The 25,288-nt window shown below is 38.5% G+C and overlaps 1 protein-coding gene across 1 annotated transcript; it reads left to right on the top strand.

The window, feature by feature from the left end:
- Positions 1-4,792: 4,792 nt before the first annotated feature.
- On the top strand, positions 4,793-25,069 carry LOC125238540. The gene is made up of 10 exons (XM_048145874.1): positions 4,793-5,238; positions 7,982-8,086; positions 8,845-8,973; positions 10,092-10,289; positions 11,629-11,707; positions 16,203-16,341; positions 20,820-20,964; positions 22,615-22,751; positions 23,817-23,837; positions 24,925-25,069. Exons 1-10 carry the CDS (start codon positions 4,996-4,998, stop codon positions 25,067-25,069), a joined length of 1,341 nt encoding a protein of 446 aa, XP_048001831.1. The 5' UTR covers positions 4,793-4,995.
- Positions 25,070-25,288: the final 219 nt, after the last annotated feature.

The raw sequence follows: 25,288 nt of genomic DNA, 5'->3' as shown, positions 1-25,288 counted from the left end.
CCGACGAAACGAGAAGACACATCTTGGGATCACTCAAGAGGCCATCGCCACTACGACACGATAAATTGGTTTTAAATAAATCAGTACTAGGACTTACGACATTTTTAATTTCCCGAGTCTGATTATTATTTTCTCTTAAAGAGAGCGACGAAACATGATAACAATCCTTTTTGTTTTCAGGAGTTGTTCGAGAACGAGAACGATAACGAGAGGACTCAATATCTACGCCACAGTCACCCATGACTAACCAACCAAAGACAGTGTTGATCGCTGCGGGTTGACCTTCCTCACCCTTCACTAGACCAGGTTGAAGGGCTGACACCAAAAGACCCACATTCATTAGAATGTCAACAGGCCCTGGGTTATAATACTGAGGATCAGCAAGATCAAGATCCTTCAGATGTGTCCATGCCGAAGAATCCAATTCACTATAAGGCATATTCGGACAAATTGTCGACAAAACGAAGGCTTCGAAAGAAAATTTGTTATTTCCCTTAGTGGGAAATATTTCACAAACTGTGGACCCCAGTGGTGCTGTTGATATATACTCGATACCGTTGATAGATCGGTGACACTTAGTTATTGGTAGCCCAAGTCTCTCTGCAAACGGCTTAGTTATAAAATTACAAGCCGAAGCATTGTCGAAAAGAATCCGTACAGGCACCAGACGACCCATACCATCTTTAATGCGGGCGAGAGCAGTAGCAAAAACTACTGGTGTGTCATGAGTGTGCACGGACAATGCAGTCAACTGTGTAGTGGGTTTGGACTCTTGACCATCCTCAACCACCTTTTCCTTTTCGAAATGAAGCAGGGAATTATGTCGAAAACTACATTTATTGCAGCGAACAGCTGATCTACAATGTCTCATACTATGAGAGGGCTTTAGGCATACAATACACAGCCTCTTCTCTTTCACTTTCGAAAATCTATCAATGGGAGATAAGTTTAAAAAACTGGGACATTTTTCCAACTCATGACCAGTGGAAGCACACACTGGGCAGTTTAGAGTAGGCGCTGAGGGCACCATCAGTGAAGTTTTATTTTTAACTATATGAGTAACGGGTTTATTTGATTTAGTATTTACCGCAGGTACTTTTATTTTACTATTGGAGTTTTCCAAGGCTTGACCTCTTTTTTCTATAAATGACTGTAAGTCTTCAAATTTGGGAATATCCACATTAGATTTCAACTGTAACTCGAAGGCCTCGCGTGTACTAACATCCAATTTGGACCACAAAAGATAAAACAGCATAAAATTCTTGTCAGGCAATTGAAATTTAGACAAAATGTCAAGATTTTCACAGAAAAGACGGCTTACTCTGTCAATATCATGCTTATTTTTCATCGACTCGCAATTTAATAATTTTTCATAATATACTATAGCAATTTGTCGCTTTTTATTGTAATACTTTACTAATGTTTGATATGCAACATCATAGTTGTCATCAGACAACGGAAATCCTTTTATCAAATCATAAGCATGACCCTGACAGCTGGTTACTAAATAATGCAGTTTTTCTACCTTAGGTATGTTCCGCCGATGAATCAGGGAGTCAAACAAATCACGAAATGCAACCCACGACTCAAGTTCTCCATCGAAGGCTTTTATCGAAATTTTGGGCAAATGAGCCAGGTTCAACGGGGTCGCGACCTCTACTGGTTTGATATCACTCAGTAACTGAGCGCGCAATCTAGCTTGGACAGCTTTCAATTTAGTCTCAAATTCTCTTGTTAACGCACACTCCGACTGCCTCTGTACAGCGCTTAAACTTGCTAATACTTTGATTTGAGCTTTATGAAACTGATTACTTAAATCAATCAAGTCTTGTTCAACATAACCAAGAAGATTGGAGGCTTCTATGTGTTCCAATCTAAACACAGCATAGTCACGCGCTACCCGCGAATTGTCAGCACATCCCGGTTCATCGTCACTCATTGTTGATGAATATAAAACTAGGCACTACACTACGAAAAGGTTTGAAAACTTCGAAAATACCAAGTTGTTTACGATAATATGACACAAGACAAGTCTAACGTCAATGTCACTGTCACTAATGTCTATGGTAAAGTTGCGTTCCGTTTCACACAATTTCCACAGACCTATACAATTTCACGTATCTGTGGAGTCACACACGAAAGAATTTATAATTTTATAAGCTTACCCTCTATTTTTGGTGGGAACACGAAACGAAATATTTTACACCAAATTAATGAAGAATAGCTTAAAACACGACAAAACTAAAGCTCCACAGGCTCTTTCCAAGCTCCGGGTCGTAGGACCAAATAATAAATGTGCGATAATGTTTAAGCGGACTGTAAATTTTGGGTTTTTTAATTTTGATCGACACAAGGTTATGAACACGAAAAAACAGTTATGAGATTACTTCGAAAAAATACCTTGAAATTCAGAGGGAAGGCAACTAACCTGGGCTTGTAGGATGTAGAAGCTCCTGTGTCAGGCGGCGAGGTCCTCAGAGACCAGATCGTACTCACCAATACTCCAAGGTTACCTGCACGCCTGATATACCACAGCTCCAGTGTCTTCTTCTTCTGATCTCAAGGCACAGAATCTATTTCTAGCAACTTTTGACTAGTTTAAACACAGCTAATACGAAAATTAAATATTCGACGAAAGCGGGCTACAAAATGCAGCTTACCGCGCGGAGCTTTTACGAGCAAGAGAGAATGACTTGACGCTAATTTTGAACCAGTGTTCTATTGGTGTTGCCATTACGAAATATATACATATATTTTTTTTTAATTCTGAACACACGTGTTTCCGAGCTAGTGAGTAAATACAATACAATACAACATTTGTATTTATTTTGTAAGCACAAGTTATGAAGGAAAAGCCTGGTTGATGTTAAACAAAATTTTACTTTTAGCTTGTCTCACAATCTAAGTTAATCTAAAAGTAAAATGATCTACTCACATACTTCCAGTAGCTAGAGCTACAAGCTAGCACCTAGCACACCTCTGAATTGCTTGCGGTAGCTGTGGCTACATAGCGGAGTATGGAAATGTTTGACTAATTTTATGTCAAAGCAATTTAGAGCTACAGTACCGGTCAAAAGTTTGAGTTCACCCTTTGATTTCGGTACAAATGAGTACTTTTGTACGATAATTATCTTCGGTTTGGTAGTCGAAATATGTTTTCAACTTATATTTATTGTTTTGTGGAGATTTGTTTTACTAGTTAGACACAATTCACGTACCTTTCTTTCACTAAAATCTAATAAACATGACGGCAAAATGCTAGTTATATTTATGGCCTTGCCTTTGCCACTAATTGAGACACATCTTTACACGAAACACAGTTTTAGCCAGATAATATAGGCCAAATAATTATTTAGCCTATAAGATTTGAGGGAAACAGATGTTAAAAAAATATAAATTGTTTACGAAACAAATTTTGACGTCTGAACTACAAAAAACTATCTCTCTAAAGCAGTCAATTTTACTGAAAACAAGGAGTGAACTTAAATTTTTGACCGGTACTGTAATTTTATGAAAATCCAAATCACGTGAGTAGTTAATACAAGTAGGCCATAAGGGTTCACAATCTAAGGAAAATCAAGTCTTTTTAACAAACAATAGTTTAAACTGATTAAAAATGGGATAAAAATTAGAGAATAATTTCAATTGTATGGAAGCCACATTTCAGCATCAAGTTCTTAGGTCTAAATAAACAAACTGCAACCCACCACAACTTGAACAGCACATGGTACCGCTGGCACATCAGCTGTGCAACAATCCGACACACAGCGGCCTCCAGCTCGGGTCTCGGAGAAGCGCTCACCATAACCGATGGCCGTATGCACTTTATCATCAGACACATCAGCTTCAGCTCCAGTGGATTCTGAAACACATTTGATTTTAGCAACCTAACACCCAGACTCACAATAGGACACAGTTTGCTCTTTAGGTTAGAGACAAATGACAATTGTTTACGTAAAAAGTGTAAAAACTATGCCAAATTTACTGTCAGTACAACAGACTGGAGTCTCTCGGAGGCTCTCAAGAGCTATGGTAAATATCCAAATAACAAGAAAGAAAAAAGATGTTGTGTTAAGCTGAATTCAAAAATGCAAATTTTTGCTGCAAGTTTTGAAATGTAGCTATCTCTTTCTTGAATATACTTTTGTTTCACAACTTGTAGCAATAATATGCGGGTGCAAATTCAGCTTTCGAGCCCGTGTAGTTCTTAATTTGACGTTCATGAGCGCACTACATGAAAATAAGCTACCTTTAGATATGTCTGATTTTATTTTACCGACCCGGTCCTCATATCTGCCTGCTCGCTCCATGGTATTCTGTACGGGCTGTTTACTTCAACATCAACTTTCAGTACTACAAACATACGCGCTCAAGTTGTTGGCTAAAAGTGCATACATCGCCACAAATTTGAAGTCTAAATAAAACCTAGAAAGTAGCTGTGTAACACTGTTCATAATTGTATAACTCGTAGACACAAATATTAAGCACGCGTAAAGTAAATCACTGCGCGTGAAGACTATTTAGAATAAACATAAACTAAACAAAAACTGAAAATAATACCACGACTCGACAAGCGCGAAATATATGCTGTCATTTTTGACATTGACAATTCTACGGCGCTGTTTAAGTCAAGTTTAAGTACGCGTTTGAAAGCTTTTCTTAGGGCTAATTAGATTCACCCGTCAACAGGATGTCGGAAAGGTTGTAGAAGTTTTAACCATATCTTAAACAGCTCCACGCGTCTAAAATGTCACAATTGACAGTTCTTCGATCAGCCTTGGTGTTAGCTACACAAGCGTTTATTGAAAAAAAAATCCTAACAAATAATTTTATCAACGTATGAAATACATTTTGTTCGTAGCAAAATACGTTTACTGTGCTGAATAATTCAATAATTGAACAATGATTCACTGTGTATAGCAGTGTTTCTATAACGATGTTTCAAAACATCAACAATCATTGTTTAATGGAGGGTAGTGCTTGATTTCCGTGAATATGGAACAAGCTGAGGAGTCATCCGAGCAAGCAGCATGCTCTGGCGAGCAGACGGGAGCGAGCGAGCGAGCAGAGACCGCTGCAGAGCCGATGGACTGCTCGGAACCTGGACAGACGAAAGAGGCGACATGCTCGCCAGATGACAAGGAAACCATTCCTTCTGATCTGACAGCAGAGCCAGTGGTGTTGTCGTCTGGGTCAGAGGACCAGTCCACTCAGTCCGAGACACCGGCACAAGATGTGGTAAGTTGAAGATTTATTGAATGCTGCAAGTGAGAATGATAGTTAATAATAACAATAAAAAATGGGACATAATCGTACACTATTGTAGAGCCATTACCAACTGAGCGGGCAGGGCATAAAACCCGCTTTCAACAAGGATGTGCAAGTACCACATGCTTATCGATAATCTGATTTCCTGCGATAGTATTTTTGTTTCTTATCGAAATCCCTTTACTTGTAAACATGTGGACTATAGAGTAATTCACTCAAAGACCAAATTAAATTATTTCATAGGAAATATTTTAATTTGTGTTTTTTAGTAGACATACTACTAAAAAACACAAATTTTATGTTTATGTTTATTTCAGTTTATAGAGTAATTGTTATTAAAACAAGATAATCATGGATTATAAGTAGGTTTTTATTTAAAGTCATTAGTGATTGCATGGTGATTTTACTTAATTAATATTTTAACATGACTAATTTGTTTGTACTATGTCTTTGTTGCGTTTATATTGTTTCAGTAATGAAGCTTAATATATGACATGACTATTATCTACTACATATAAAAGGGTTTATAAAACCATAAGAAATCTACATACAGTTTGCTTCTTGAAAAGGTGCAAAAAGCCTTTTAAGGTTTTTATATAAAAAATGTTCGGTTACTACCCGTTTCTGTACCCGACGAAATATATTCTTGGGGTCTTAGGTTACAACTCTTTGGAAGTGTGACCTTAGCCTGACGTTTGCGTACTGGACCCAGCGCGGTGACTCGGACTGTCCAGAATTGGTGAGTCGACTCGTGCGACTGTATGTGCCAGATGCCCTCAGCATACCCCTCAGACCACGGCGACGCGATCTGTTGGCAGTGCCTGTGAGACGCACTGTGTCGCGCTTGAACTTAGTTTTAGTTTGTTACTTTATTGCAGTGCCCTTACAGGGTTGTGTTGAGTCATTACCATTTATAAGATCTTATGTACACACAAAGCAATGATTAAATGAATACTGAATACTGAACTCTCCGCTGCCCCGGGCACTCACGCAATTGAATGCTCTCCTGGCATCAGCACCTGAATGCAATCTGTTTGCGTGGCGATGGACGGCTGTGAGAAATGAATGCAATTGAGGTTCTGTGAGGTGATGGATGTGAAACCTACGGCAGCGTTCCCACTTATCCGTCGCGTGTCTCGGGGCGCGCAAAGGGCGTCCGCGCCACGCCACCTGAGTGTAATTCAAAAAGCGTCTCCTCAGTACATTTTGTATAGGAAGGACGTAAGGCGCGCCGCCAAGCGGCGCGGCGCGCGCCCCGCCGCCGCCACGACACCTGGGGCGCGTCTTACGTCTTTCCTATACAAAATGTACTGAGGAGACGCTTTTTGAATTACACTCAGGTGGCGTGGCGCGGACGCCCGTTGCGCGCCCCGAGACACGCGACGCATAAGTGGGAACGCTGCCTACTACTGTGAGAGTCTGATATTTGTGTAATATTTTTACCATATAATTATAATAAGCTGACGGTGAGTGGCGACACCGCGGACCCCTATTCCAGAGGGCACTTCCATCTAGCCCTCGCCTCTGCGCTTGCCTTAACCGGCCGGCCAGAGTGGATTCGCAAGAGCGGGACCTATGCTCCAGGTTGGAAGTGTAAAATGTCATAACGCCGGCGGCCTGCTGAACGGATCACCGGGATCTGGCTACCGCAGTCTCACCTCTCGACAACCTTTCAGCCACTCTTCAAGTGTTTCTCTGTTGTCGCACCATGCGTGCGGCCGTTTTGCAGGGCCCACACAATGAGTTGGCGAGTCACCGCCTGTCTTTTACAATCTTGAGACTAGTTGTCATGGCAGGTGTCCGATAGTCTCCCCCCATAGACCATTATCCAGTCCATCCAACTTGCACAACAATAGCCTATGACCTTAGTTCCCATCGCAACACAAAAGTGCTGCACTGAAATAGTCTTTACACCTGGCGGGGACCATCTCCGGATGTATCATATTGTGCGCTCAGGGATGGTATCTGCCAGGTGTATCCCTTGCCTTTAGATTAAAGTGTCTAAAAGGGCCTCTGTGCTGTTGGCTTCGGCCCCACACATGCCTCCCAAAAGTCCGGGACCCCATGGTCCCGAGATATGGTAAGACATACAAATAATAATAATAATATTCTTTATTGTGCACATTAAGTAATTACATACAACAAATAAGATCAAACAAGAAATTAAGCAACAACAGGCGGTCTTATCGCTAAAAAGCGATCTCTACCAGACAACCTACAATACAACCTACAATTATTTACAGTTTGTAATAATTATTTTGTTATATCTAAGTTTTATGGCGCATTGGATTGTCTGTCAAGCCATGTAAACATGTTTTCCAAAAAATAAATAATATTCATGTTTAAAGACCTACTATTACTATTCCATTTCTAATTTCATACATTATAAAGTAAGGAACACTTTACTTACAAATGTTACTGATAGACACGGATAAAGTATTTATATTTTTTGATGATGTTACTCCAAAAATGCCAAAGAAGATCACTACCATAAAACACTGACATATTAAACATATTAACTGGGTCACTCTTGTGTAAAGTGGAAAAAACTCTCGACCTGTTTGGCTCCGTAACAAGGAGCATTTTCATTGAGCTCTCGCGATGCCAATGGTATCCCAATGCAGACTGTGGGCCGCAGCTCTGTAAACCTTCAACCCCTTAATTGCTAGAAGTGCAAGTGTAATTTACATCTACAAAGTAACCTTGTTTTCAGGAGATGACGGAGACCTGGCTGAATCACTTTGTGGAGCAACTGGGCCGTGTGCCGTCCCTCTGGCGCCCCGGATCCCATAGATACTCGGGACCCATCAAAGAGAAGGTACAGTACAGTGCCATAATTTCCTAAAAGGCAGTGTTCTGCTAAGAAAATGTTTTAAGAATAAACTGCGTTTAAAATAACCTAACCACAAAATAAAAAAAATTGAAAAACCCCAGACATTGTCGATTGATTTTCATGAAACATGGCTAAGAACACTCCCGACTAATTCAGCTTTCAAACAAAAAACACTAAATCGAAATCGGTTCATCCGTTCGGGAGCTACGAAGCCACAGACATACGCACACAGATAGGCACGTCAAACTGATAACACCCCGTCGTTTTTGCTTCTTGGGTTAAAAAATACAGCAGTATAGTGACATTGTCCGAAACCCAGCAGAAGCTTGTGCGCATGCGCCGATCCGCTTTGAATACGCTCGCAATCTGCTCCGTCCGGCGCACCATCAACATTGCGCTGTGTGGCCGAGCTTTAAGAACTGGAAGTATTATAAATTGAAATAGATATCATACACAAAAGAAAAAACGACAAGGCCCACTGGTGGCCGAGCCGGGAAGCCGCGTAAGCTGAAGACCCGGGTTTGTTTCCCGGTTTGGCCACCAGTGGGCCTTGTCTTTATTTCTTTCGTGTATGATATCTATTTCAATTTATAATTTACATATAGTAGTGTGACTACTTGAAAAAAAAGAAGAAATCAAAAAATATTCAATAAAATAATTTGATTTGTTCCCTAGTTGAACTGAAAGTACTGTTTTGAGATGTTTGCTCTTGTTAAATTTTTTTCTTATTCCTTTGTGGGCAGACTGCGCGCGGGTTCGCGTACGTGCGGCTTATAACGGGCTTGGAGCCCGACTACGAGGGAGACAACAAGTCTCGCATACAGCGCGCTCTCGCGCTCTGTAGGAGATTCTTCTCAGCTTTGAAGAAGGAGGTAAGAATTTGAAATCATTTACCCCCTTATTCATAAAAAAGTTATTGAACTTATTAGTTGTTCAAGTGTCTTGTCTCTTTCTCACAAATACATAAGTCAATATGACAGAAAGGGACAAAACACTTTTTTAATTATTCAAGTATTCAGTTCAGTATTTTTTTATGAATAAGGGACTTAGAGTTTAGAGTGTAGGTAGAGATTTAGATATTTTAGAAATTTAGATAATTCAAGATTTAAGTACAAAAATGTCATTGCCATAATCAGAAATTGGAATGAAAAGCCCTTTTAGTAATACAAGAATCTGGAAAACTACGTATATTTTGTTTAATGTTAGAAATAAATCAATGTTTAGTTCAAGTCCTACCTTGACACTACAATGGTTCTGTTGTACCTCTCGACTAGTCCGTTAGGTTGTGGGCATAGGAGTTCAACAAGGTAGTAATTCAAATTAGGTGCTTTGGTATAAGTTTTAATGATACATACATTCATAAACTCACGTCCGTATTCTCAAAAGAGTAGGCAGAGCACATCAAAACTCTTCAAGAGTCTGTACCACTTTACTAACTACACAGTTAACAAAAAAGAACCGAAATAGTACTACATTGTGCAACTTGGGGCGGAAGTAGAATATTGCTAACTTTAGAATAAGTTAAATCACGACGGCTTCCCGGAGCGATTTAAAAACTCGAGTTTACAATATTCTTGCGCCACGAGTTATATACAATGTTTTTCATCACACTTGCTGTATAAAAAATATGTATAAAGAAAAAAAATTAAATTCCTACGGTATTTCATAACTCCCTAGGGCGAATGATTTTTCTATAACTCTCGCTCTATAATAGCACATCTAGTGTGATGAAAGGATAAATTTATTTCACGCAGTCATAAATCTCATCATAATAGTAGCAAAATCATTTCTTTAAACAGACGTTAAACAGAGACCAAAGTAACGTCACTCTCCATCCCTTCAACTATCTCCACTTAAAAAATCACGTCAATTCGTCGCTCCGTTTTGCCTTGAAAGACGGATAAACAAACAGACATATTTACATTATTTACACTGACTTTCCCATTTATAATATTTAGTATGGATTAACCTTATTTAACATCAATTGCAGCACCGCAAAGCGGCCCTTGCCGCCCTTGAAGAGAATCCCCTAGCGAGTCCCGACGATGCGCTCCGAAGTTGCCCGATCTGGGTCCGACGGGCGGACTCATTCCTCAACCAGATGCCGCTGGTGGTCGCTCAGATAAACGCCCAAATACAAGAGAAAAGCCACAGAGGGAGTTCTCAGAGAGAAAAGAGCAAAAAGAAGGTTAGTTGTAAATCCGACGCCATTTTGTCGAGAAAAACTCGACAAGATGGCGGCCTTCGGTCAGCTGTTCAAAATATTTCTTCACATATTCCAGAGGGCATTCTCAGAGAGAAAAGAGCAAAAAGAAGGTTAGTTGTAAATCCGACGCCATTTTGTCGAGCAACACTCGACAAGATGGCGGCCTTCGACACAGTATAAGGACGACTCAGTAGATCGGCAAAGTTATACAAACTTACTAACAATGCACAATAAGTTAGTTTTTTTAGTTCGTAAGTAAACAATATTTTCTCAAACATACAATGAAATATTGTCTTTACGTTCCTTAAAATGGGCTGGGAAGTATCGCTTTTTGGGCGCAACAACTCGAGAGGACTGTAAAGGGATTTCATATTATTTTTTAGGCCTAGGCCTGCAAAGTAACTTTTTTTTATAAAATATTGTAATTTAGAGCATTTTTTTTTTATTTCATTGTATGTTTGAGAAAAGCACTATACATGCCTCGGCGTGAAAACGGATTCCCGGCCTCGTATCCCTATCCGGCCTCGCTCGCGCGCTCGCTCGGCCGTATATACTCACTTGGCCGGAAATCCTCATTTTCCCGGCCTCTGATGTAATGTACTATTGTACGCCTGTCGGGGCAAAAAAAGAATCGTGCTGTGGATATTTTTTTAACAGCTAAGTGCAAATAAATAATCATTCATTTATTCATTCAATATTACCCTGCCAGCGTATCATGCTGCCAATTTTATCAGTTATCCACGTGGATAAAGCATCCGTCACGCTTTAGCAAGTATGTCAGTGTGAGAGTGACAGATGTCTTATCCACGTGGATAAGTGATAAAATTGGCAGCATGATACGCCGGCTGTATTTATTGATAATTTAATATTACAAAACAATTAAAATTTTAAAGTTAATTAATACAAAAATCAATTACACACACACATCTATGAACGTATAAATAAAACTATAACTAAACTAAAACTACCTATAGAATAAAACCCTACAAATAAAAAAAAAATCCTAAATCTGAGCCGACCGGTAGGGTGCCCAGCCAGCGTATCATGCTTCCAATTTTATCACTTATCCACGTGGATAAGACATCTGTCACTCTCACACTGACATACTTGCCAAAGCGTGACAGATGTCTTATCCACGTGGATAAGTGATAAAATTGGAAGCATGATACGCCGGCAGAAGGCTGGCAGCATTGCCGCGCTGAACGGCAATGCCGATGCGCTGGGCAAGGTATACCCCAGCCTTCCGGTCACCCGACGCGTCTATAAGACGTTTAGCCGGCTCCTTAAAAATTTATTGATTATTTTGAAATGTGTTGTTCAGAAGCCTGCGGGCAGCAGCTTGTTCCTCAAACACCTGGGGATGGCCCCGCCCCGCCTGCAGGTGCCAGTGCCCCCCGGAGGTAAGTACTTCAATATGTACCGTGACCCCCCAAGTAACAATTTCTGGTCCTATAGTGGTCGAGAGCACCAAATTAAATCACATTAAATAGTCCTATAAATAGTCTATATTGGTACTGTAGAGCCGATTTGGCGCAATTATGCAGCCATTTAGTGATATAATAGGGCTATAGCAGTATCATCCGTGACGTTTAAGGTCTATAATGGTGATGTGATGATGACTATTGTGCTAATTTGTTGACATAGAGGACACAGTAACGCTATTATAGTATCAATTTATGCTATAGTAGCATTTGAGATTCCGTTATACAGGTTTTTTGTTCTGTAATAGCAGTTGCCGTCCCTTTTAATGCGAATGAATGAAATTTCTAAAATAATTTAATGTGTGTAATATTTAACAAAAACTGTTCTAAACGAGGAACTTTATGAAAAGTGGCGTGTAAACTTGTGAAGTTTAGTGCCAATCAAAATAATTTGGATTTCGTATAATTCCATCATTACTGCAAAAAGGTATGCGATGGAAATTTTACCGTTAAAAGAATATTAGTTTAATGGAGTATTTTAAGTGCGCCCTCGATTTATACCTGTTTTGAATAAAATAAATAAATATAATTTAATACAATAAAATTATTGGCACCATAGTTTCTACTATGGATCCAAGAAGTCAAACATACGCTTTTATAGTTCGACTATGTCACTTATCATACGCATTCACTGCCATAAGCCCGCCATTGTGGATTCAATTAGGGTTGCATGAGACTTTAACTATGATCCAGTTTAACTTATAAGTTATTTATATAGAAAACAATACTTGTATTCAATGTTTTACTATAGAAAGATCTTCTAAACAGTTTTTTTTTTATAAAACATATAGTAAACTCAGCTATAACGCTATTGTGTTTTAAAAGAGATACCGAAACTATTATTCCACAGTTCTGTGATATAAAAGAGTAATTGTGACGTATACGGCGATGAGATATAAAAGACATTAGAAAACGACTATTAACGCTTTTCAAAGCTATATAAACGTATCCTGAAAACTTCATTATGCAGAAAAATAGCTCTATAATGGTATTCATATCACTACTACAGTGTTAAATACTGTAGCAGTGTTTTCCAAAGCCACTATATCCCAAAATAGTGGTATAGTTAGGTTTTAATTTCTGTTAAAATACGACTACTAAAAATACTATAAGCGGCTTGTTGGGAACCTTAATAGCGCAAATTGAATGCATAACAGTGATTCCTAACACTATTATACAATAATATTGTTCTTTAGTAGGTTATTTGATCCTGTTATAGACCAGGCCTATAGCGGCTGTATAAAATGGTGATATAAACGTTTACATCACTTCCTGTATAACACAACAACTATAGCGGCTTGTCGGGAACCTTAATAGCGTAAATTGAATGCATAACAGTGATTCCTAACACTATTATACAATAATATTGTTCTTTAGTAGGTTATTTGATCCTGTTATAGACCAGGCCTATAGCGGCTGTATAAAATGGTGATATAAACGTTTACATCACTTCCTGTATAACACAACAACTATAGCGGCTTGTCGGGAACCTTAATAGCGTAAATTGATTGCATAACAGTGATTTCTAACACCATTATATAATAATATTGTTCAATAGTAGTCATATTTGATCCTGTTATACACCAGGCCTATAGCGGCTCTATAAAATGGTGATATAAACGTTTACATCACTTCCTAATAACACCTTTTAGCTGTATAACGCAACAACTATAGCGGCTTGTCGGGAACCTTAATAGCGCAAATTGATTGCATAACAGTGATTTCTAACACCATTATATAATAATATTGTTATATAGTAGTCATATTTGATCCTGTTATAGACCAGGCCTATAGCGGCTCTATAAAATGGTGATATAAACGTTTACATCACTTCCTAATAACACCTTTTAGCTGTATAACGCAACAACTATAGCGGCTTGTCGGGAACCTTAATAGCGCAAATTGATTGCATAACAGTGATTTCTAACACCATTATATAATAATATTGTTCTATAGTAGTCATATTTGATCCTGTTATAGACCAGCACGGGTAGCATGGTCGCGCGATAGACGATAAAATATCAGGCCGTCCCTATCGCACTTACAAATAGTGCGATAGGGACGGCCTGCTATTTTATCACTTATCGCGCGACCATAATTGCCTGCCTGGCCTATAGCGGCTCTATAAAATGGTGATATAAACGTTTACATCACTTCCTAATAACACCTTTTAGCTGTATAACGCAACAACTATAGCGGCTTGTCGGGAACCTTAATAGCGCAAATTGATTGCATAGCAGTGATTCCTAACACTATTATACAATAATATAGATCTATAGTAGTCATATTTGATCCTGTTATACACCAGGCCTATAGCGGCTCTATAAAATGGTGATATAAACGTTTACATCACTTCCTAATAACACCTTTTAGCTGTATAACGCAACAACTATAGCGGCTTGTCGGGAACCTTAATAGCGCAAATTGATTGCATAGCAGTGATTCCTAACACTATTATACAATAATATAGATCTATAGTAGTCATATTTGATCCTGTTATACACCAGGCCTATAGCGGCTCTATAAAATGGTGATATAAACGTTTACATCACTTCCTAATAACACCTTTTAGCTGTATAACGCAACAACTATAGCGGCTTGTCGGGAACCTTAATAGCGCAAATTGATTGCATAGCAGTGATTCCTAACACTATTATACAATAATATAGATCTATAGTAGTCATATTTGATCCTGTTATACACCAGGCCTATAGCGGCTCTATAAAATGGTGATATAAACGTTTACATCACTTCCTAATAACACCTTTTAGCTGTATAACGCAACAACTATAGCGGCTTGTCGGGAACCTTAATAGCGCAAATTGATTGCATAGCAGTGATTCCTAACACTATTATACAATAATATAGATCTATAGTAGTCATATTTGATCCTGTTATACACCAGGCCTATAGCGGCTCTATAAAATGGTGATATAAACGTTTACATCACTTCCTAATAACACCTTTTAGCGGTATAAGCTTATAGAGCTAAAAGGTGTTACTGGAGGCTTTTATACGACAAGCGGTCACGCCGAAAACCTTTATACGACATCTATAGTAGCTTTTGGCGTCGAAAACCAAAATTATAGCACTAAAATGTTACTTGGGCCTGAAAACCCGAAACATTTTAACCACATATTACTTATATGATTTTTGTAATTTTTGAAAAATGGAAAAATTCACGCCTCCGGCAGGACTCGAACCTGCCCCCTCTGGCCTTGCCGGGGCCATCCCGCTCCCAACTGCGCCACGGAGGCCTGCTGGATGTGTGCGAATTTATCCATGCCTTCCCTCAATTCTCAACCGCCTTAGGGTGGATCTATTCTTACGGGTAGATGTTTGCTATAACGCCACCCTAAGTGCGTTTTCACATTATCCGATCCGATATCGGATGTCGGACAGATATCCCATACATTACAGGCGCCATCTTGGATTTGTTCTATGGAAATCCTTCCGACATCCGATATCGGATCGGATAATGTGAAAACGGCGTAAGGCGGTTGAGATTTTGATTTTGATTTGATTTTGATTTTGAGAATTGAGGGAAGATACAATAAAAAAAAAATATTTTAATTTCTTAGAATTATGCGTCACAAACATCCTTCGTATCATAAAATAATTGAAATAAGGGCGCTCAACGATTTTTTAGCCCAAAGTCAGTACGTCTGCTTTTCGTAGCAGCTGTCGATACGCCACCACACAATGTTGGAACATTCTGCCACCATCGATTAAAAATTCGTAACTACATAGCAAGAACTATTTAATACGGGACTGATAAAGCCCATACAAAAAAGCGTACTCCTGAAATGTATGGGCCTTTTAGGCTTAAAACTAGATGGCGCTGTTCTCAGCCTGGAAATGGCCAAAATCATATTTTACCCAAATCTTTTTGCGTTTTTATTTTTTATAAGAACTAATGACATATTTCTTTATTTTAAAATCATGATATTACGTCAATACACAGTTAAAAAACAATAAATTTGTGGGCATCATCAGTGTAGTTATGATAGTATTCAATAGGTGGCGCTAAAAAGTCGAGGTGCAATTCTTAGTATGAAGTATGTAAATCCTATATAAATGATCCTGGCTATTTTTTTAAATACTACGTCGGTGGCAAACAAGCATACGGCCCGCCTGATGTAAAGCGGTCACCGTAACCTATGGACGCTTGCAATTCAAACAGTGTCATACGCGCGTTGCCACCCCATTAGTAACTTGTACATTCCCTTTTGCTGCGTTAAGTACACAGCAAAAAGGACACAAGTTCTAAGGAGGGTTCGGGTTGCCGACGACTCAAAGGACAATAGACGGAACAAGTTAGTTCCGTAGGTCCTCCCGTCATCAGCACACCGCACCCTCGTTGAGCTCTGGCAGCCTTACTCACCGCATTTAAAGCTAAAATATAACTTTTCAGAAGAGGGCATTAAGTATGTCCGTCGTGTCGTGAGAGGCATCAGGAGAGCCGCAAAAGTGCATGGAGGGCCGAATAAGGAGGCTATCAAGGAGGTGGCGCAGCGATTGGGGGCTACTAGTAACAGGATATATCAGATTTGGTGAGTTTATACACCGTGATTTTATTGATTTCCGTTAACTTTACACTGAGAGAAAATACAACCGGTTTTCATGTTCGTTCAAGAAGTTTTTTGGTAAAAATAACGCCTACGTGCTCTTTGGTTCAAACAACAAGCTACTTGTCATTTGAATCGGCAATATATTTGAGTCAACAAGTCGATTTTATAAAAACAACCTGACACATATTGTTTTAAACATATGTTTGGCTGATTCAAACGGATAAACCGCAACAAGTCGAACTTGTTAAATTCACAATGCAAATTTCTCTGTGTAAGGTTAGGATACTTGACCCTTTTTTAAAGTCCGACATATATGATTAAGCACTGTCCAATGAACCGAAATAAAATATATCCATATTTTAACTTAAACACAGCCATAGTTATTTGTTTTACAAGGGGGCAAAGTAGTTGTTTAACCGCACGTGCCAATATTGATACCCGAGCAAGCGAAAGATTCCAATATTGAACCGCGAGCGTAGGGAGTGGTTCAAAAAGTGGAATCTTGAGCGTTGCGAGGGTATCAAGGCACGAAGGTTAAACAAACTTTGCCACCGAGTGAAACACAACACTTTTCACCACACCAACACGAACAAAATACTGACTATAAAACATCAAAATAAATGAAATCCATCAATTTATTCAATATTTATGATTCAAAATCATCATTTATAGGTAAAATCTAGCAGCCAGATTAAGACATCGAGTTAACATTCGTATGAAATTACTTTGCCCCCTTGTGGATAAAATGCAATTTTGCTATCTGTTTTCGAATATTAAAGAAAGCCTTTACCAGTTGGTGTGGTGAAATAGTTATTTGTTATATAAGGGGGCAAAGTTGTATTTTAACGCCGAGTGTGGAATTGAAAAACGAGCAAGTGAAAGGATTGGTTCGAGAATAGAATCCTGAACTTGCGAGTTTTTTAACACACGAGAAGTAAAATACATTTGCACCCGAGTGTAACACAAAACTTTTCCCCTCACTATAGCGAGGAAACTACAGCGCGTTTATCACTGCTTCCAGTAGTTCCACAGGTGGTAAATCATCTTTATTACTAGATTCAACTACTTTCATCAATTTTAAAGCATTTCATTTGACTTTATTCAAGGTAAAATTACTTTACCCACTAGTGGATAAAATGTGTTTTTACCCGGTGGTATTTAAGGACAAAACACGTGTTTCCGAGCTAGTGAGGGGAAAAGTACATTATGTCAGTTATTTTGACATGAATTAAGGCTGCTTTAAAAAAAAACGCCAAAAAAAAGTAAAATTGATACTTTTAGTCGGTGAAATACTACACTTTCCGTTATCCAATAGATTTATTTAATTCAAGTTCCAGTTAGAGCATCTTATTATCTTGATTTTTATAAGACTGGATTTTTGAAAACTAACTCATTAAATTAATTATGAATTTTTCTCTAATGCACGTTTAGAAAAACGCACGTATAGAGCTGAATCAGTCGATCTTATTTGTAAAATTTGGACAATTTTGAATATTAAAACGGGTAAATTTATAATTCGTATATCCTGTATCACAATCATTTCAGACTAGATTTTTATTTTAAGTTTTTGAAAAAGAGTAAACTAGCCTAAGGCGAATTCAATTTTTTCCGAAATTACCTAAAATTAAGTGACAATTTCTTTGAAAATCTACATCACATCGAAGTAAGTTTTGTACTAAATTAATCTGCAACGTTTACTTAAATTGCTGTTATGCCTTAGTGATTATAAATTGCTATTATTGATTTTTGCCAATTTTTTGAAAACGAGCCTTCACCGGTACAATTATTACCACTTTTGGACATTTTCTCATATTTTGTTAGACCAAGTAGAAAAAGTCCTATAATGTGATATATATTTATAAACTACTCGCAAAGCTCTTTAATTTGATACCACACACGGTATGATCGAGCGCTCGGTTGCGATTTCACTATTTTTAACACGAAAGCCCTCTTAAGTTCGGATTCGATGACGTCACTACATCGCTGACAGCGTTTTCGGTGGCCGAAATAAATAAAAAATTACACACATTTTTCATCGAAAATACGTAATCATCATACACTTTTAATATCCAAAATCTATAAATATTGTTTTTTTATGTCAAATACTACAGAAGACAATAATGTATTGTACCAAATACGATATGAGTCTTGTAGCATATTATCAAAGACATATAACTCCGAATAGACCGATAGTACGGTGAGCTAGATGGCGTTACACCTTTGGGGTACGCTCGGCTAGATGGCGCTAATATTAATATTTGACTTTTTAACACATATCAAGCTAAGAATATGGGCCAAATTGTTAAAACTGAGGTTCAAAAGTTTTAAGCTTGTGTCGCGAGATAGGTCTATGCACTGTGATTACACATTTTACTTTGACAGTAACTCTTTAATACTCGATTCTCTTTGACCACAACTGACTACAGTGTTGACTTCAACCACCTCCGAGGCACTCCTATAGGCTACTTGACCCTTTTTCAAAGTATGTCTTATATTATTAATTACTGTCTAATTAAACGAAAAAAAATAGTGCCATATTTTATTACGACTTAAAAACCCGCAAAAAAATTATTTAAAGTTTACTTTTACGTGATCAGGCAAAAACAACATCAGCCATATTAATCTATAGAATGTCTATGACATGACGTCAGTATATTTAGAAAAAAATATTTCACATTGTCACACCCGTCAACCACTATGAATTTTAATACAATAGAGGTTGCTTCTATGGAGATCAGATTACTACCTCTAATTTCCATAGTTGATCTGAATTATGTGACGTCACTCCATTGGCCAACACCGTTTTCGGAGTCCATAATTTTAAAAAAACATACACACATCTTTAATTAAAAATACGCAGTCATCACGCACTTTTAATGCCCGCAAGCTATAAATATTATTTTTTTAAGTCAAATACTACAGCAAACAATAACTTGATGTGTAGTAGATAGTAGCTTATTCCATGGTGAGTCTTTATTCGACACCCCTGTTGGGGTGTGAGTGGCCCCTTCTGCGCTGAGCTGTGTCGGGGCGCGCCCCATCCTCGTGGGGCGGTCTGACGTCGTAATTTTATGATATATATTTTAGTTTGATTCAACTATGGGAACAAATCAAATTATTTTAACAAATATTTTGATTTGTGTTTTTTATGTGGTCACACTATTATATTATATATAAATTAAAAATCGAAATAAGATGTCATATATTAAAGAAAAAATGACGAGCACCACCAGTGGTGAGTGTGACTACATAAAAAACACAAATCAAAATATTTGTTATAATAATTTTATTTGTTCCCATAGTTGCGTATAGATGGCAGCACCAGTCTCTCTAGCTATATCGTAAACCTGTAAAGGTTTCGTATAGGAGGTGCAAGCTACTGCTCGCCCTTAGAGTTGGTCAAAGACGCCTAGTCTTACAAAGATGACATATAGAAGGGAAATTTCTACGGCTTCCGCTGTGGCGAGGTCACCACTGGTGCTCGTAATTTGTTCTTTAATATATGACATCATTTCCAAAGCTTATTATACAACACAAGACTACATGAATGATAAAACAACGTGGGATTAATTGTTATTCGAAATGGTTTGTTATTTTTACGTTTATTATTCTCTTTATTTCTTTCAAATCTTAGGCTAGGCTGTTTATAATATGAGTATAAAAGTAAAATACAAAACCACTTACAAAACAATATAAAACACATATAAACACATTATAAAAAACCTAACCTAGGGTGCCGCCAGCAGCGGGGCAGGGCCCAAGCTGCCGGTGGTTAGGGCTGCAGAGAGAGGAACCGTCGGACTATCCGCGCCGTGTCCAAGATCACCGCCTTCTGCATCTGGCCCTTGATCCAGCCACCTAGCGAGAGTCTCTTAAGATGTTGGTCGAGACTCTTCGCTATGAGACCGTTCGCTGAAACGACTATCGGAACAATGATCGTTGATTCAACATCCCACATGGCGGTTATCTCGTGAGCCAAGTCTAGGTACTTACTGGACTTGTCCTTCTCGGCTTTCACGAGATTCTCATCATGGGGGATGGTGATGTCAACGAGCACTGCCCGGCGTTGCAGTCGATCTATTATCACAATGTCAGGCTTATTGGCTACAATAGTCCTGTCAGTGATAATAGATCGATTTAAATTAATATTGTATTTTTTTGGACATTGGATTTTTCCTAGAAATATTCTAGACATGTATTTTTATATATACATATACCTAATTATATATTTTTTGTTTAACGATTATTTTTATATGAAATTGTATATTATAGACTCAATATTATTATGAACAATAATTTACAACAATAAATTGCTCTGATAATTAGGTTAGATTAAGATCATAACATATATGTAATGAACTATTCATAAGAGCTTGTAACTAGGCCTACATGAATAAAGATATTTTGAATTGAATTGAATCTTATTTGGATTTTTAGTTTGATTGTTTGTTGGTGGGCAGGTGGGGGCTGTGTCAGCTGGCGTTGTACAAGCTGGGGCAGGTGGTGGCACGCGGAGACGCCGCCGCCGACAGCGGGCGGCTGGACGCGCTGGACTGGGCCATCGCTGACGTCGTGCTGCTATACACCCGGGACATGCTCCATGACGTACGTATACACTCACTCATTTACTACTTTCTCCGTGACTTGAAGACCGTCGATAAGAAAAACCAAAGTGAAAAACAGCGCGATTTCACATCATTCGATCCGACCGTTGACCCGTACATTACAGGCGCCATCTTGGGTTTCCATTGAAATCCTTCCGACATCCGATATAGAATCGAACAATGTGAAAACAGACTTAGTCTTAAGCGATTTCAATCCAACACCGTGTATCGGTTGGATTTAGATCGTTTTCACACTATCCGATTCTATATCAGTCCTACATCCAATATCTGATCAGATATTAAAACGCTCTTAATGTAATTTTTTGTATTTTGGAAAATTTCCAAAAAAATCACGGAAATCGGTTGAGAATTGCGACCTATATTTCAAAAACTAGATTGACAAAGAACCTTATCATAGGGATTAATCGGAAAAAAATACCTCATCTTAAAATTCTGTTCACAAAATTTCACGAAAATTGGTTAAAATAAACGAAAATGCAAAAAAGGGAAAATTTTCTAAAACTGACAAAAAAAATGCTCGGACCGGCTCGGAGCTCGGCTGCGACCCGCCTCATCCGGGCACACTAGCTCCCGGCGGGGCGTGTGTCAGCCAGCGCCGTACAAGCTGGGGCAGGTTGGACGCGCTGGACTGGGCCATCGCTGACGTCGTGCTGCTATACACCCGGGACATGCTCCATGACGTGCGTATACACTCAACTACCAGCAGCGGGTGATCCATACTAGCCGATTCCCACCGGCTTGACTAAAATTGATTACTAGTAAAATACCTAATGCAAACGTTGCCTAGCAGAAATTCTCACCAGCCGCCACTGCTAACTACTCATTATTCTTTTAATCATGCACGCAGTGAGATTTTTTTTGTCACTTTTTTTGATACATTTTAGGTTATTTCTACTCGGAGTCAATTTCTTTTTCAATCCTCATAGGTGAAAAAATTGCCTCATACGATTTGTTTCTTATTTTGTTACCATTTTCCATGCATATTGTATGGGGTAACAAAAGAGGAAAGTAACAAAAATGTATGGAAATTCTGGGACGCTTTTTGTCTCCTATTGAAACCTATCCCTAAAAATATCAAAATAAAAAAAAGGCAAAAAAAGGAAAATTCTGTTCATAAAATTTTTCGAAAATCGGTTGAAATAAAAGAAAATGCAAAAACAGGAAAATTTCCTAAATCTGTCAAAAAAATAGTCGTAGACTTTCGTCACAAAATTTGATGAAAATCGGTTGAGAATGGCATCCTGTATTTCCGTGTTTAAAAAAAAATCTAAAACGTGATCGACAAAAAACTTTATCATAGGGATTAAAAAAAATTACCTCATTATAAGATTTGGTCGCAAATTTTGACTAGAATCGCCGAGTTTCTTGCCGGTCCCATAGTGGAAACCCTCCTCCATCTGAGGGGGTACTGAAATCTTCCCGAGGCTGAGGCGTAGGGTTAGAGCCGGCGTAGTTTTATTTGACGTTCATAAGCGCATTGTAATATGCCTACTTGGAAAATAAAAAAATCATTTCATTTCATTTCATGGAAAGTTTTTGGTAACTTAGTGTTTATAAAGGGAAAAATGCAAAGAATTGGACTCTATCCTCGTCATTTATTTTAAAATGTAATTTATTTTTCTCTCCGCAGAGCCAGTATAAGAACTATGAGCAACTCTCGGCGTTACTGGGCACATTCCACCTCGTACAACGCTTCGAATTGGAGAAGCCTAAGCAAGAAGCCTCGCCGCAAGAGTGGGTCACCGCGGCCCGCTGGTATAACAGAAAGTGAGTACATACTGGGTGGATTCAACCCCGCACTGGGTATATTTGACCCTGTACTGGGTATATTTGACCCTATACTGGGCATATTTGACCCTGTGATAAAAGTGAGGTAAATTTGACCATGGACTGGGCATATTTGACCCTGTACTGGGTAAATTACACTCATTACAATGCAACGAATTGGAGAAGCCTAAACAGCAAGTCTCGCCGCAAGAATGGGTCACCGCGGCCAGCTGGTACAACAGAAATTGAGTACATACTGGGTTGATTCCACCCCGTACGGGGTAAATTTGACCCTGTACTGGGCACATTCCACCTCGTACACCTCAGCAGTAATTTTACCTCCAGCAGTAAGTTATACTCTAGAGTTAGTTAGAAAACATATTCACTGGGTCACTGGTACAACTTTTCTAACTAAAGTATAACGCTAATATAAATTAATTAGCGATGTGTACATACATATAACCACGCCTGTATCCCATAAAGGTGTAGGCAGAGATACTAAGCTTTATTGGCAAAAAGGGGTTGAAAGAAACGCAAATTGTGACATGGCAGTGACAGGTTGCCAGCCTCAAAGATGTGTAAGATCTCTAAATATCGAATTATAACTAAAAACTACACATAATATAAAAATAAAGTACAAACCGATAAAACAATGTCTAAGGTGCTGGTGCGGTGACCTGACCTTTAGGTACTGGTCCCACCGCGAGCTAGTAAGCTATGAGCTATCGGCTATAAAAACGAACAAAAGATAAGCACTCCCGTGCAAATAAAAGAGACACGGCGATGTTGATAGCTCACCGCTGGGCGAGTAACTATAAACATCGCCGTGTCTCTTTTATTTGCGGGAGTGATTATCTTTTGTTCGTTTTTATAGCCGATAGCTCATAGCTTACTAGCTCGCGGTGGGACCAGTGCCTTATACTTCTTTTATTTTACACCTACTTCGATTTTTTGGTACACTAACAATTTTCTTGTAAATACACTTTATTTTGAATAATCAATTAATTCTGTGCATGTGTGTAGTCAGGATGAATCTAAAAACTAACCCAACTTGTTTGCTTTCAGCGGCCGAAGTAATTCTAAAAAGTAAGTGGGGAGGCAAAAAGTCAATACTGCACATTACTACGCAATACGCATCCAGCATTTTGTTTTGTGTTAATTTTGGATGGGATGCATGCGTTTTATAGTAGATATTATATATCCAGAAATGGTTATTCAAAGTTTTGTATTTTTTTTAGCTTAAAATTAAATTTGCACGATAAATCACTGGGTGATAATCACACAATTTGCACAGGGTAGACCCATTCAATACTGTTTTTGCGATGTGTGTTTGTGTGTCATGTTTTTGTTAACGCTCATATATTTCTATATTCATTAATAATACATAGATTGTTTCATGTTATAAAAAACGAAGTATAGTCAGTTTCAGTTATAGATAGGGTCAGATACACCAAGGCATCCGTTAACGAATTTAGTATTCGCAAAATTGTTGGCATGAGAATCTCTATGGATTTCTGTTGAATTGACTTGTCTCTTTAAACTGGTTGATGCAACTGGCCGCCAGCCGGGCTTAGTTACTTTTTGGCTTATATTTTTCTATTATTCAATTTACTTCTTAAGTTTATTTATAATCCATACCAATATTATGAATGGTTAAGTGTGTGTGTCTGTTTGTTTGTCCGTCTTTCAGACGGAGTGCCGAATTGACGTGATTTTTGAAGTAGAGATAGTTGAAGGGATAGAGTGCGACATAGGCTATGTTATGTCTCTTTCTAACCCCCCACTTCTCTAAAATAGGGGGTGGAAGCTTGTATGGAGCATTCAGCAATTTAGGCATTTAACGTGAGTGAAGAAAATACAAAAAAACACTTACAAAACAATATTAAAACATTTAACACATTATAAATAACCTAACCACACAAAATTAAAATTAAAAAAAAAACCCCGACCGCGACATAGTAGACCATTTTACATGAAACATGGCTAAGAACACTCCCGACTAACTCAGCTTTCAGACAAAAAAAAATCTAAATCGGTTCATCCGTTCGGGAGCTACGATGCCACAGACAGACACACACACAGACAGACACGTCAAACTTATAACACGCCGTCGTTTTTGGGTCGGGGGTAAAAAAAACCTGACCTGTTTGGTTTATATTATTGTTATTTTCAGCCGCGTACAGATGTCAGCACTGGCGCTCCAGAAGCGCTGGTTCGAGCTGAAACAGGACACGCGCAAGCGCTTCCTCGCTCAGATGGGCGTCTACAAGTCAGGATTGCCCCCTCTGCCCCTCCACCAGGCTATAGCCCGCAGGTAACTAGACAACAAGCTCTTCATAGATTAGACGAGACGACTAAAAATACTAATTAGTCCGTCAGTTAGATTATCAAAGATTTTTTTATTTTTTCTCGTAAACGAAAAATGACGACGACGTGACGCACAGTGTTTTTTTTCAAAAAATCGGACATCATCCTTTTAATCAACCAGGGGATAGCTTATTCTACCACAAATGCATGACTAAAACTCCCGCGTGGAT

Source organism: Leguminivora glycinivorella, chromosome 24, assembly GCF_023078275.1.
Source record: "Leguminivora glycinivorella isolate SPB_JAAS2020 chromosome 24, LegGlyc_1.1, whole genome shotgun sequence".
Taxonomy (NCBI): Eukaryota; Metazoa; Arthropoda; class Insecta; order Lepidoptera; family Tortricidae; genus Leguminivora; species Leguminivora glycinivorella.
Note: the sequence above shows the minus strand (reverse complement) of the source record. Positions and strands in the feature narration are given on the sequence as shown.

Excerpts from the sequence above, each read along its gene's own strand:
- LOC125238540 (XM_048145874.1), top strand. The coding sequence starts at position 4,996 with ATGGAACAAGCTGAGGAGTCATCCGAGCAAGCAGCATGCTCTGGCGAG. Across the intron at positions 16,342-20,819 it reads AACAGGATATATCAGATTTG|GTGGGGGCTGTGTCAGCTGG; the intron begins GTGAGTTTATAC and ends GTTGGTGGGCAG. Across the intron at positions 20,965-22,614 it reads CCCGGGACATGCTCCATGAC|AGCCAGTATAAGAACTATGA; the intron begins GTACGTATACAC and ends TTCTCTCCGCAG.